Below are 12696 nucleotides of genomic sequence, written 5' to 3'. Positions count from 1 at the left end.
CCTCTGTGCCTGCCCGTTACTTGCTGCGTCCCTCCCCACCCCACCTCTGCTCCGCCTCCTCCCACGAGCGCAGAAGAACCGCTCCCTGCCCCAGCTCACCTCCACTCCACCTCCTTCTCCTCCTCCTCCCTCCATGAGCAGGCTGCTCAGCTCCGCTTCCCCTCCCTCCCAGGCTTGCCGCGCCAGACAGCTGATTGGTGTGGAAAGCCTGGGAGGGCCAGGTGAGAAGCGGAGCTGCGGTGCACTCGTGGCAGGCGGCGGAACGGAGGTGAGCTGGGGTGGGGGGGCCCCAGGGAGGGCCGCAGCAAGTAATGGGGGGTGCAGAGGAACTGCTCCCTGCTCATCTCCGCCTCCTCCCATGAGTTGATTGGCGCGGCAAGCCTGGAAGGGAGGGAGGGAGGGAGAAGCAGAGCGGCGGCAGCGTGCTCAGGGAGGAGGAGGAGGTAGATCAGAGGTGAGCTAAGGCGGAGAGCGGTTCCTCTTCCTACCCTGATATAACACGGCCTCACCTATAACACGGTGAGATTTTTTGGCTCCCGAGGACTGCATTATATCGGGGTAGAGGTGTATTTCCATAGAGCACAGCACAAGCTGTGTGACCACCTAGTGGTAAATTTGTCATTGTATCTGAACAGATTTTTATTTTCAATTATAATTTATTTTGCAGGGTTTTAAAGATTTTTTTATCCTATGCCAATAAATTTTATTTTTATTTAAGATAAATCACCTCACCCAATTTCAGTTAAGTTGGTTTACCTATTTGGTAAGGAGTCACTGGATGGGTTTAAGAGGATCACAATCAGGGCTGGCTTTAGGGGGTAGAAAGCAGAGGAATTGCTTGGAGCCCCAGAAAGCGAATGTATACGTTTCAGCCCAGAGCAGCGTCTGAAGCCCAAAGCCCTTAGCTTAAGGTAGGGGGCTGCAAGTTTTTTTAGTGGGAGGTCACACTTTTTTTTCCTCTTTAAGTCCAAAGAGGGTCACCAGCACAAAATAGTTGAGAAACACTGCTAAAGAAGATGGTGATTTTGAACAAGCAAAGTTTAGAACATTAATACAAGTGTTCTTTCTTAAGAATGAACTAAAAAGACCTGTGTTATTCTCCATCTTAAACCATCGCGTTCTCATTTAGAAATATATGTATACATTTTTCAGCTATTTAGCTAGTGAAAAAACTCTTCTTTTATGCATTATCCAATGCAGGTTTTCCCCATCCTGCAACTATATTTTTACGCATTATTTAAACTTTAACATGCAACTTAAACAAAAGAAAAACAGACCAGGGATACAAGGGTATGCTACAGAGCAATTAAACACTTGCAGCTGGCCCGTGTCAGCTGACTCAAACCCGAGTTGTGAGGCTATAATGTAGATGTCCGGTCTCACGGACCCTCCCCCGTCACAGGATCAGGAACCCAGGCTCCAGCCTGAACCCAAACGTCTACACTGCAATTAAACAGCTCGAAAGCCTGAGCCCAAGTCAGCTAACATAGGCCAGCTACAAGTGTTTAATTGGTGTGTAGACAGGCACTATGAGTCCCATGGTTACAAAAGTTCAAAAAAAGTAAGCAACCGTGTCACAGAAGTCTATTAATATACCATATCCACAAATATAAATAAATGAATAAATAAATAAAATCTTGATTCAATGTCAAGATCAAAACATACTCACATTGAATTATCACATATACAGTAACAGATTGACAAGTAATCAGTTTGCCACCAACTACCTCAACTATTCATAGTCAGTTAACAATAGATTCTCCAATACATCCTCATCAGAATCTACATCACCTTTTATCCAAGCTTCCATTTGACCTAAATTGTAGAAATAATATGATTTTGGAATCACTGATTAATCTATCTTCTTCATCATCATCATCATCTATTGCAGTTAAAGTGGAAGGAATGCATTACCATTAGGTTTGTAGATGATCAAAAGAGGTCATATGAAGTATTTCAGACAGTAATTTTAATATGTAACTTTAAAAAACTTTCTTGCACATGGCTGAAAGTTATGATCATTTTGAAGAACTATTGCCAGTTTGCCAGAAAGACTTCAGCTAAGTAAAGTACTGTCTGTGCTGAAATTCACCATTAAAATTGACAAACTGACCACCTGATTGTTCCTAAATAAGCTCCATTTCAACAGAGCATTGACAAAAGAAAACAAAAGAATTTGACTAAACAAAACAGACTGCAGGCTGGTCTCCACTGGATAACATACAACGGTATAGCTGCATCTCTCAGGAGCATGAAAAATCCACACCCCTGAGTGATGTAAACATACCGACCTAACCCCTGGTGTAGACAGTGCAATGTCTATGGAAGAATGTGTCTGTTGGCCAAACTACTGCCTTTTGGGGAGGAGAATTACCAACGCCGACAGAAGAACGCCCCAATCAATGGAAGTATTGTCTACACTGAATGTTGCAGATGTGCTGCCATGGCATTTTAAGTGTAGACATACCCGTGTCTCTAGGACTCGTGTCTTTACGACCTCATTCAATATCAGGAAATTACTGGCTTTCAGTTAAACTGTGTTGCACACCAGATCGTTGAACAAAGGGCTTGGCTACACTTACAAATTTGCAGCGCTGCAGCAGGGTGTGAAAACACACCCTCTGCAGCGCTGCAAATTGCGGCGCTACAAAGCGCCAGTGTAGTCAAAGCCCCAGCGCTGAGCCGCGCCCCAGCGCTGTCCGTTATTCCCCACAGGAGCTGGAGATGCGGACAGCGCTGGGAGAGTTTTCCCAGCGCTGGCGCTTTGACTACACAGCTCAAAAGCGCTGCTGCCGGCAGCGCTTTGAAATGCAAGTGTAGCCAAAGCCTAAGAAATTCATGGTCTTTATCTAGGAGCATAGCAAACGTTCCATTCATCTGACAAAACTAACCCTGCAAAAACATGGCCAATCAAGCAATAAAAAGTTTAAAATGTACTTTAAAGTGATTATCCACACCTCTGTAAGTAGACAACTTATCTAGCTAGTTATATCGCCTTTGAAAGCCATTCTGTTAGGAAAATGGGAATTGATTAGCAGAGAAGCACCTCATCAGAAGTTTAGATTGAAGCGATATCACTTCAGATGACCTCAGCAGGCTCTCCTTGTCCTGATTAATACCAAAAGTAGTAAATCTCGACGTTGGAATATCTATAGAATGACCACGGGCCACACATCACCACCTTGATCATCATCAAGGAACAAACAAGGGAGGACTCAAAACTAAAACCTAGACAAACTTGTACAAAACATCAGTTGAAAAGCCTCATAACATTGGATTGTGATGACTGTTCAAAAGGAATATGCACAACATGTAGATTGCTTAAGACATGAGGTTTTTAAATCTCAGTATTTTGTTGATGCCAATTCCAGAGGTCATTTAAACACACACACACACACACACACACACCCTGAAGTTCAGCTTCAAGACTCAGTACATACACTATCAATTTTCCAAGGTAACTACTCAGGATAGTGGTGCCTTGTAACTTTTGTCCTTTGACCTCCACAGTAATGAAGTTTAACTTAAAATTTGTGTGTTTTTGTTTCGCTTTGGTACAAGATTAAAAACAAAAACAAGAAGCTTCTGCCTCCACTGGTGAACAATACAGGAAAAATCATACCGTGTATGCATACTTAAGAGGAAAAAATGCAGGAATGCACTGGGTTTGTGCATGCCAGTGTACAGGGTTTCAAGTCATCATTTATTGGGACACTAACTCCTTATGAATATCCAAAATGGTTCATAACCCCACCACCACCAATGGATTCAAATGCCTCTCAGACTTCAGTGGGAGAGGGGAAAACACAGGAGCTACCAAATGTAATGTAGTTTTTTAATTCAAGTGTTACGGAGCTATATTTAGAGTTAGCATTTAACAGTTCACCAAAAATACTGAAGTAGTGCTATAAATTAAACAAACGGGCAGGTTTTTAAAATCAGGTCCTCTGATTACCATCTTGCTGATCTCCCACACAATTTATGAGAATTTTAGCACCCAATAGTTTATACGTGATTAAAGTTGTTTACCAAGACAAACACTGGGAGGAGGAGGGCTAGCTTAGTGGTTTGAGCATTGGCCTGCTAAACCCAGGGTTGAGAGTTCAATCCTTGAGGGGGCCATTTGGGGATCTGGGACAAAAATCTGTCTTGGGATTAGTCCTGCTCTGAGCAGGGGGTTGGACTAAATGACCTCCTGAGGTCCCTTCCAATCCTGATATTCTATGATGCAAAAAAATATATATATAAATAAAAGTTAAGTACTCATTAGGTCACTGGGTGCTCAGTACTTTTTGAAAAGTCAAGCCACTTATTTAGGTGTCTAAATATGATTACTCTAGGGCACCTATGTTTGAAAACTTTAGCCTATTTTTATTAAGCAGTTTTAAAGCTGGCTTTGCAAGCTTGAAGTGCATTGTTAGCTCTACTACGCCTAATATTTCTCTAGAAAGTCGCTACTAATAATCAAGTCTAATTTAAACACATGGGGTGGCAGAGAGATCTGGGAAAGAATGGGAAGAAGCAAGCTGATACTTGCAATGACATAACTTTAAAGTCAAGTGTGTCATGACCTGCCAAGCTTTACAATGAATTCCAGCTTTACAATGGTATAAACAAAGCATCTGCTTCTTGCCCTGGTGATCTGTACATTATTTTACTTTAAAACCATTGTTAGTCCCTCAGGCTAACAGTATTTTCTTGGTATTGGTCCAGGACTATATAAATAACAAGACCCAGGCCTAGCACAAGTCTAATTGTCTCACTGTGGCTTATCAAGCATAAGTAATGAATACATTCTCAATACAATTATTACGTATTTGATTAAACTTCCTGCTCCAAAAAAATCTTTCCCTTGATTTTTATCCCACCCATTGTTGTACCAGTTGCTGTCAGTCTGCCCCTGCTACTACAGAAGGAGAGAAGAGCGAGAACCCCAGCAAGATTTCTCTTCTAGATGACAAGAGCCTTGAATTTGCAGAGGAAAAGGACAAGTGTCCAGAAATTAATGGCCAATTTTCTCTCTCGTTTAAAGGGAGGTGGGAAAAGGAACAATTTTAAAGTTAAGATTCTTGATATGTTTAAGGACATCTGGATTCAGGGTTTACAGGCTGTGGAGGCAGAGAATTTAGGAGTTTTTTCCCCAAGTGGTAGTCTTAAACTGCAACAGGAAATACAGAGTTCTAGTAGCTGTCCTCAAGCCAAGACAGAAAGAAACCAACCCAGTATAAGTGTTGCTAGATATGGATGGGATAAAGAATGTCTCTTCTTGACAACGAACAGGAAGACCAAAGCAAGGTTCACACTTTTTTTTTTTTTTTAAAACAATGTTACATTAGAAAAATGTGGCATCACCTCACTAAGGCCTGGTCTACACTAGGGGGGCGGGGTCGATCTAAGGTACGCAACTTCAGCTACGTGAATAGCGTAGCTGAAGTCGAATTACCTTAGCTCAAATTACTTACCTGTCCTCACGGCGCGGGATCGACGTCAGCGGCTCCCCCGTCGACTCCGCTACCGCCACTCGCTCCGGTGGAGTTCCGGAGTCGACGGGAGCGTGTTCGGGGTTCGATATATTGCGTCTAGATGATACGCGATATATCGAACTCCGAGAAATCGATTGCTACCCACCGATCCGGCGGGTAGTGAAGACATACCCTAAGTGACAGCAACTACTGCAGTGTTCCTTTCCAAGGGCCAACCGTTAAACCATACTGGTGGAAGAAAAAGTGGGAAATTATACGAAAGTCTAGTGCACATAAGGACACCGAGTGCAAGCGAATGAACAAGGACATCTTCCCAAGATCAACAAGAATGCAGTAGGCCACTAAAACAAACCCAAATTTTACCATTAAAAAAAATGAAATGTCAAACAGCTCATATAAACAGCATATATATAGCTAGAGTGTCAACAGAATTAGGTTCCTATGGTGCATGTCATACTGAAAGACACCCCAAAGTGCTTTACAGAACAGCAAGCTAAAGTATCAGTAGTACAATGACAGTGTAGGTAACGTATACTGCAGGGGTCGGCAACCTTTCAGACGTGGTGCGCTGAGTCTTCATTTATTCACTCCGATTTAAGGTTTCACGTGCCAGTCATACATTTTAACGTTTTTAGAAGGTCTCTTTCTATAAGTCTATAATATATAACTAAACTATTGTTGTATGTAAAGTAAATAAGGTTTTTAAAATGTTTAAGAAGCTTCATTTAAAATTAAATTAAAATGCAGAGCCCCCAGGACCGGTGGCCAAGACCAAGGCAGTGTGTGCCATTGAAAATCAGCTCACATGCCACCTTCGACACACATGCCATAGGTTGCCTACCCCGGTATACTGGCTATAGCAGTTGCATGCTCAAAATAGCTCAGTAGGCCTTACACATATCAATTGAGGAACTGCTGGATGGCAAACTGGTCATTCTCCCTCTCTTTCTTTGAGTAATGGGGATTTTTGAACTTCCACCCAGATGTTGGAGGAACGTTAGCATTGGAAGTAAGCCAAAGTCCCAATTAGATAACTGTTTTCTTTTGGAAAGGGAGTGGAAATTAAAAGTGACTGACCAGTCAGTATTATTAGTCATGAGGAGAATAACTAACTTTATCTCAGCTCACACATCAACCCTTCCTAAAATACTCTGGAGACAAGTTTATGGAATCTACCCAAAACAGGAAAGGGGAAATAAAGAAAAGGTATTGTTCTGAATAGCCAGAAAAAATGAAGTTCCTCTAAGGTGCGATTTAAAAAAAAAAAAAAAATCAACACTAGAAAAAAACATTTTGCTATAAATTGGGACTATTCAAAAATGTTAGTTGTCATGGAAACTGCTCGAGGGTCAGCCAGCCTCACCTTTGGCTGCAAGGATCATTTGTCAATGCCAAACCATTGCAAACATGCACACAATACTCACCCTCCAAATCTTTTCCGTTCTGGCCAGTGCGCTAATTTAACATACCAGAAAAATAAGGATCTCTGCTTCTCAGAGGTATTCCTTTCAGTATGAAACAATTTATTATTTAGTTTCGGAACTATCATGATTCTTGCTCAGATCACCACTAGAAGATAAAATTGCCTTGGAAGAAAGAAGCATTGTCTCTCTCCAAAAAATCTTTTTTCCCAGCAAAGTCAAAAATGTTACATTTCAAAACCTCGGCTGAAACTTTAATTATTCAGCTTTTTTTGGTTCTTTCAGCACAACTGAAATTTACTGAATGGATCTGGCTCACAGGGAAAAATTGATTTTTTTTTTAATTCACTGTGTTCAGTTTCACTCTTTCCATGACAGACACATTTAACAGGCCAACTGCAGAGTAAAAATGGAAAATCAATTTATTTCACTAATATCAGTAAGCAGCCTAAAAGATTAATAGATTCTAGGACTGGAAGGGACCTCGAGAGGTCATCGAGTCCAGTTCCCTGTCCTCATGGCAGGACCAAATACTGTCTAGACCATCCCGGATAGACATTTATCTAACCTACTCTTAAATATCTCCAGAGATGGAGATTCCACAACCTCCCTAGGCAATTTATTCTAGTGTTTAACCATCCTGACAGTTAGGAACTTTTTTCTAATGTCCAACCTAAACCTCCCTTGCCGCAGTTTAAGCCCATTGCTTCTTGATCTATCCTTCATTGCTAATGTGAACAAGTTTTCTCCTTCCTCCTTATGACACCCTTTTAGATACCTGAAAACTGCTATCATGTCCCCTCTCCGTCTTCTCTTTTCCAAACTAAACAAACCCAATTCTTTCAGCCTTCCTTCATAGGTCATGTTCTCAAGACCTTTAATCATTCTTGTTGCTCTTCTCTGGACCCTCTCCAATTTCTCCACATCTTTCTTGAAATGTGGTGCCCAGAACTGGACACAATTCCACAAAGAGGAAGTCTACACATAAACAAGAACAGATTTACTTCTTTTAGATCCTTGGGAATCCTGCTGGCCTGCTCTTTTTAACTGTGATACCCCCAAAAATTCACAATTTTGACATTTCACAACTACCAAAAGCAATCAGAGGCCACTTGGAGCTGGCTCTGTAGGGCTCAGAAAAGTCCTATCTCCCTCACCCACAGCAGCCCCAAGTCTGTCACCTTCCCCACCTCAAAGAAAGAGCACGACTGTCAAAGATACCTTTTTATTATCATATAACCTCAGGGCAAAGCATAACAACTTTTAAAGCTGGACCATACCCAACACACAGGCCTTGCCTGGTTCCTTTTGATCCTATCCTCCCCTAGCAAAAGTCTCTTAGCAGCTGTGATTTACCAGTATGATGCATACTGGGGCTCAGCACAATGGGACATCCTAAAATGTGACACAAGGCTTGAGGTGTATACATTTTTACTTTGTTTTGCACTGACTACTCTAATCCTGTTTAGCAGAAGGGTACACAGCACGTATTGACCAAGGAAATGGATTTTCCATTTTTAATTTCCATTCCATCTCTTAAAAGGTGGGCCCGTTATTTTGGATGATTCAGAGAGCATAAACAGGCAGAGTCAGAGTTTAAGACCAGAGTGACCACCAGATCATCTTATCTGCTCTCCTGTATAGCAGAGGCCACAAAACACCATCCAGCCACCTCCATACCAAACAACCATAATTAGACCAAAGTATTATAGCTCTCAGGAGACTAAATTATAGTGTGCCACAGGCAGAGAAAAGGAGGGTCACACAACTTGATACCGATATGATCATCCAGGTGTCTCTGCTACACATATTCTACATATCACTAGCACAATGCTTTAAAGTGATTCTTAGTAAATAAAACCACTGATAGGAAGAGCTATGCTGTATGTCTGAATAGGAGCACGCTAATGGTTCAGTGTCTCATGTTCTTATGGAGAGAATGGAGTAAAAATTGACTCATTATGAACAAGGCAAAGAAATAAGCTGATAAATTTATGGCTGTGAATACCAGATTCCAATATCTGAGTTTAAATCATTATATGAGATTTTTATTTATGAAAATTAATTCTCTTCATCCACTTGCCTCAGATAATTTATTCTGACAGGCAATAAAAACATCATTAGCTTGTTCATCATGGTAAGGGTGGGAAAGTACATTTTTTGCATGGGCTGGCAATTCCTCATGACAATTTTGCAAGGCTGCTTTGGAATCTTTATGCTTTTTTGCTCTTCTATGTACAAGAGGCAATTTAATTTAATAAGGTTCTCACAGACACATCTAGCCATGTTAAACAATCAGGAGAAGGAGTGAAATAGGATGAGATAAGAGGAAACACTGAAGGAGCAGCTGACAAGTCCTAGAAAATGTCCAATTAAATATAAAAGGGTATTCATATAAAGTACGTTAATAAAAAACATTTTTTTTTCAAATTATTCTATTTAAAATTAATTCTGCTGTATCATTTTATGGGTTTTTCCCTCCCTCTTGCTACCTTTTCAGTGGGGAGAGAGTCTGCATGAAAAAAAGCTCTTTGTTTTACAAGAGTTAATTTGATCCTGATACTTATTCTTCAGGTGTTTGACATCAGGATCATTATAGCAATCTGATCCAATGTTAAAAATTATTTAGATTTTCAAACATGAGTGCCTAAAGTTAGGCACCTGAATCTATATTTAGGTACTTCAGTAAACATCGCTTAATTTTCAGGGAGGGATGTTGATCAGTCATTTCCCCAAACAAGTCAGCTAGACCTCTGGGTGCTCAACACCTCTGGAAATAATGTCACTTTTATTTTAGTGCCTAAATATAGATTCAAGTGCCTAACTTTCAGCACGTGAGTGTGAAAGTTTCAACCTATGATGTTAGGTATGCATGGGTAGGATAAGTAGCAGCATTAAAGAGATACTTTAATTTGTTGGATCTCACTAATCAAGAAGGGATGAAAATATTTAATGTACAATAACAGAAGTGCTTTACAGACATTAATTCATTGAGGCCAGGTCTACACTACAGACTTATATCGGTATAACTATGTTGCTCAGGGGTGTGAAAAGCCCACACCCCTGAGCGACAGAGTTATTCCAACCCAACACCCAATGTACACAGGGCTATGTTAGTGGGAGAGCTTCTCCGTCAATATAGCTGCCACCTCTCAGGGAGGTGGATTAACTACACCAATGGGAGAAGCTCTCCCATCAGCATAGGAGCATCTGCACTTAAGCGCTACAGTGGTGCAGCTGCGCCTATGCAGCATTTTAGGTGTAGACCTGCCTTAAGAAGCAATATATGAGGTAGCGGTTACCTCCCTTTTTAGAGATGAGAAAACTAAGGCTCAAAATGCTAGTTCAATGCCACACAGTCAATCAGTGGCAGTGGTGGGAGTACACCCCAAATATTTTGTCTCCGGTACCTATTCTTTAGCCATGAGACCATGCCTTCTCTTTTAAAAAAAAAAAAAATAGAGAGACGAGCCTGTTAATAGAACACAATTAGAAATTTTCCAGACATATGCAAGTCTTCAGGGAACATTCCCTATAATTTACATCTGTACTGGAAAAGCATAAGTTATTCCATCATACTATTTTCCCATAATAATATTTCCAATCCATGAGCCCCTTCATATACATTATCAAATGAAATGGACAAACACCTTTCTTGCAGAAACTACGTAAAGTTTATTCCAAAATAATCTTTCAAAAATAAAGCCTACCATCTTTGCAGGTCTTTCCATTCTCAAGGAGTTTCACACCAGTGGGACAAGCACACTGATAAGAAGGCTTGATAGGAGACATCAAACACAAGTGGGAGCAGCCACCATTATTACTTCCACATGGGTTTGTAGCTGTTGAATATAAATCACACAGATTAATGTTTTTGATAATAAATGACCTCATCTCATGTGTCAGGAGGCATAAGCCTTTTTGAGTTGTAAGAGTCCGTGATAGGAAAGTGGATAAAGGAGGAAATAATAAACACAGAACAAGTAAAAGTTAATTCAATGCATTAAGAGTGGGTAATTATTGTACCCAACTGCAAAGACATTGCATATTTCCTTTCTTGAAAATGTGGCATTTGGCTCTACATAGGATTCTTTGTTTCATCTGTGCTCTTATCAGTTTCACAAACTGCTCAGCACCAAAACAAGCAGCAGCATGTACAAAAATACAAAATGCAAGCAAGATAAATTCACTAAAAGGTTAAAACTACAGAGCTAGTCCTGTTTAACACCATTAGCCGCATCAACAATAGTTTCCATTCAGGAACATGGACTTCTCAGGTAATACTCAAGAGAGAGAAAAAATACAAGTCCCCTATTGTTTAATTCTCCAGCACATGGCCCCCTTAATAAATAAATAAATAAAAAGGAATGCTGCACAGCATCACTACGGCAGGCAAGTGGAGGAGGAGGAGGGGTGAGATGTTTTATTAATGTTAAAGAACGTAAAGAATATTCAGTGTCCCTTTGGGTCTATTCCCAAATCCCCTTCTTTGGAAACTGTTGCATCAAAGCAAATTAAGCTATCTGGCTCCCTCGCAATTTCCTCCTGTCCCCAAACAGAAAGGCAAATCAGACTTTTACAGATCAGTTCCAACCTGCAGCTAGAAAAGAAAGCAAGACTCCTTACCATTTGGCTGCCTCCGTTGGCTGAAAACATGGATATCCATGGGAGAGAAAATGTTGGAATGTATTTCACGCAGGTCCTCCCCAGAGTACTTGTTGCAGGCCAAGACAGAATGAGTGTTCCAGTCAGTCCAGTACAATGTGTCCCCAAACAAAGTCAAAGCAAAAGGATGTGGAAGGGATCCTTTAACCACTGCTTGCCTAATAGGGTACAAGGAGGAAAATACATGTTCACATATAATTAAAAGTACGTTTTTGTTCTGAATTTTATGTTTAAGTAGTGTAGTATTTATGAAAAGGTGTTACATTGATAGCACAAAGCCTTCTGTTTATCCATGGAAAAGCGCATTAGCAACGGAGGGCAATTCACTTTCTATTGATGCCAGAATGCCAACAGATGCTGGCTGTGAGGGGTATATAGCTCCACTAACAAAGCCCTATAAAAGTGCCAAGGAGTAGTTACCTTTTCAAAGTGCTGCACAAACACAGTCATATTGAGATTACCAACTCATTTCACAAATGCCGAACTACTGATAAATAATTCGAGTCACTTCCAACCTTGTCACAAATTTAGAACTGAAAGGGTTTGTGATCTATTACCAAGCCTCTGGGCCACCATCTCTTCCAGCTTTACTATTAATTTCAACCATTAGAAGAATAGCTATAGTATCAAAAATTTAAATATTATAAAGTGTTTAAATACCAGAGTTCTTTTTATCATCATTTATTACACTAGATTGTTTTAATGTTTATTAAAAGCAGGGCCATTAAGAATCTCATTTATTGGCCACATTGCTATGATCTCTCTTCTCATTCCAGTTTCCCCTTTTATGTGAACCTTACCTATCCCCAAAATGCAATACACACATTGTGGAAGGCAACATGTTCGAGTTTCTGCTATGTTGAAATCAGCCATTATGAATCTGGCCTCATGGGATTCAAACTGAGTAACTTGTGTGAGGTGGTTTTTTTGTTTGTTTGTTTTTATTAAAGCAGCTTGTTTTACTTCACCTCACATATATGAAACACTGTAGCTGACTTCCAAACACCCCTTTACCCAGTGTTCTGTTCTGAAGGTTATCATTTTTTAATACCTCTATGTTTTTGCCATTCCTTCCTTGGTGTCACTACCTAGCTTCTGCTTAGAAAATGGATGAAGTAGGACTTAAC

The 12696-nt window shown here is 40.5% G+C and overlaps 1 protein-coding gene across 3 annotated transcripts in view; it reads right to left on the bottom strand.

The window, feature by feature from the left end:
• LRP6 (LDL receptor related protein 6) overlaps positions 1-12696 on the bottom strand; it is a 197169-nt gene that overhangs the window by 76150 nt on the left and 108323 nt on the right. For all 3 annotated transcript variants that reach the window (XM_039545877.1, XM_039545884.1, XM_039545895.1), the window contains 2 exons: positions 11531-11727; positions 10615-10746 (listed from right to left, as the gene is read on the bottom strand). In XM_039545877.1, coding sequence (XP_039401811.1) covers positions 10615-10746; positions 11531-11727 — 329 coding nt within the window. The remainder of the gene's footprint in view (positions 1-10614; positions 10747-11530; positions 11728-12696) is intronic.

This window comes from Mauremys reevesii, linkage group 1 (assembly GCF_016161935.1).
Source record: "Mauremys reevesii isolate NIE-2019 linkage group 1, ASM1616193v1, whole genome shotgun sequence".
In the NCBI taxonomy this organism is placed as follows: domain Eukaryota; kingdom Metazoa; phylum Chordata; order Testudines; family Geoemydidae; genus Mauremys; species Mauremys reevesii.
This window is presented reverse-complemented; position numbering and strand designations above follow the sequence as displayed.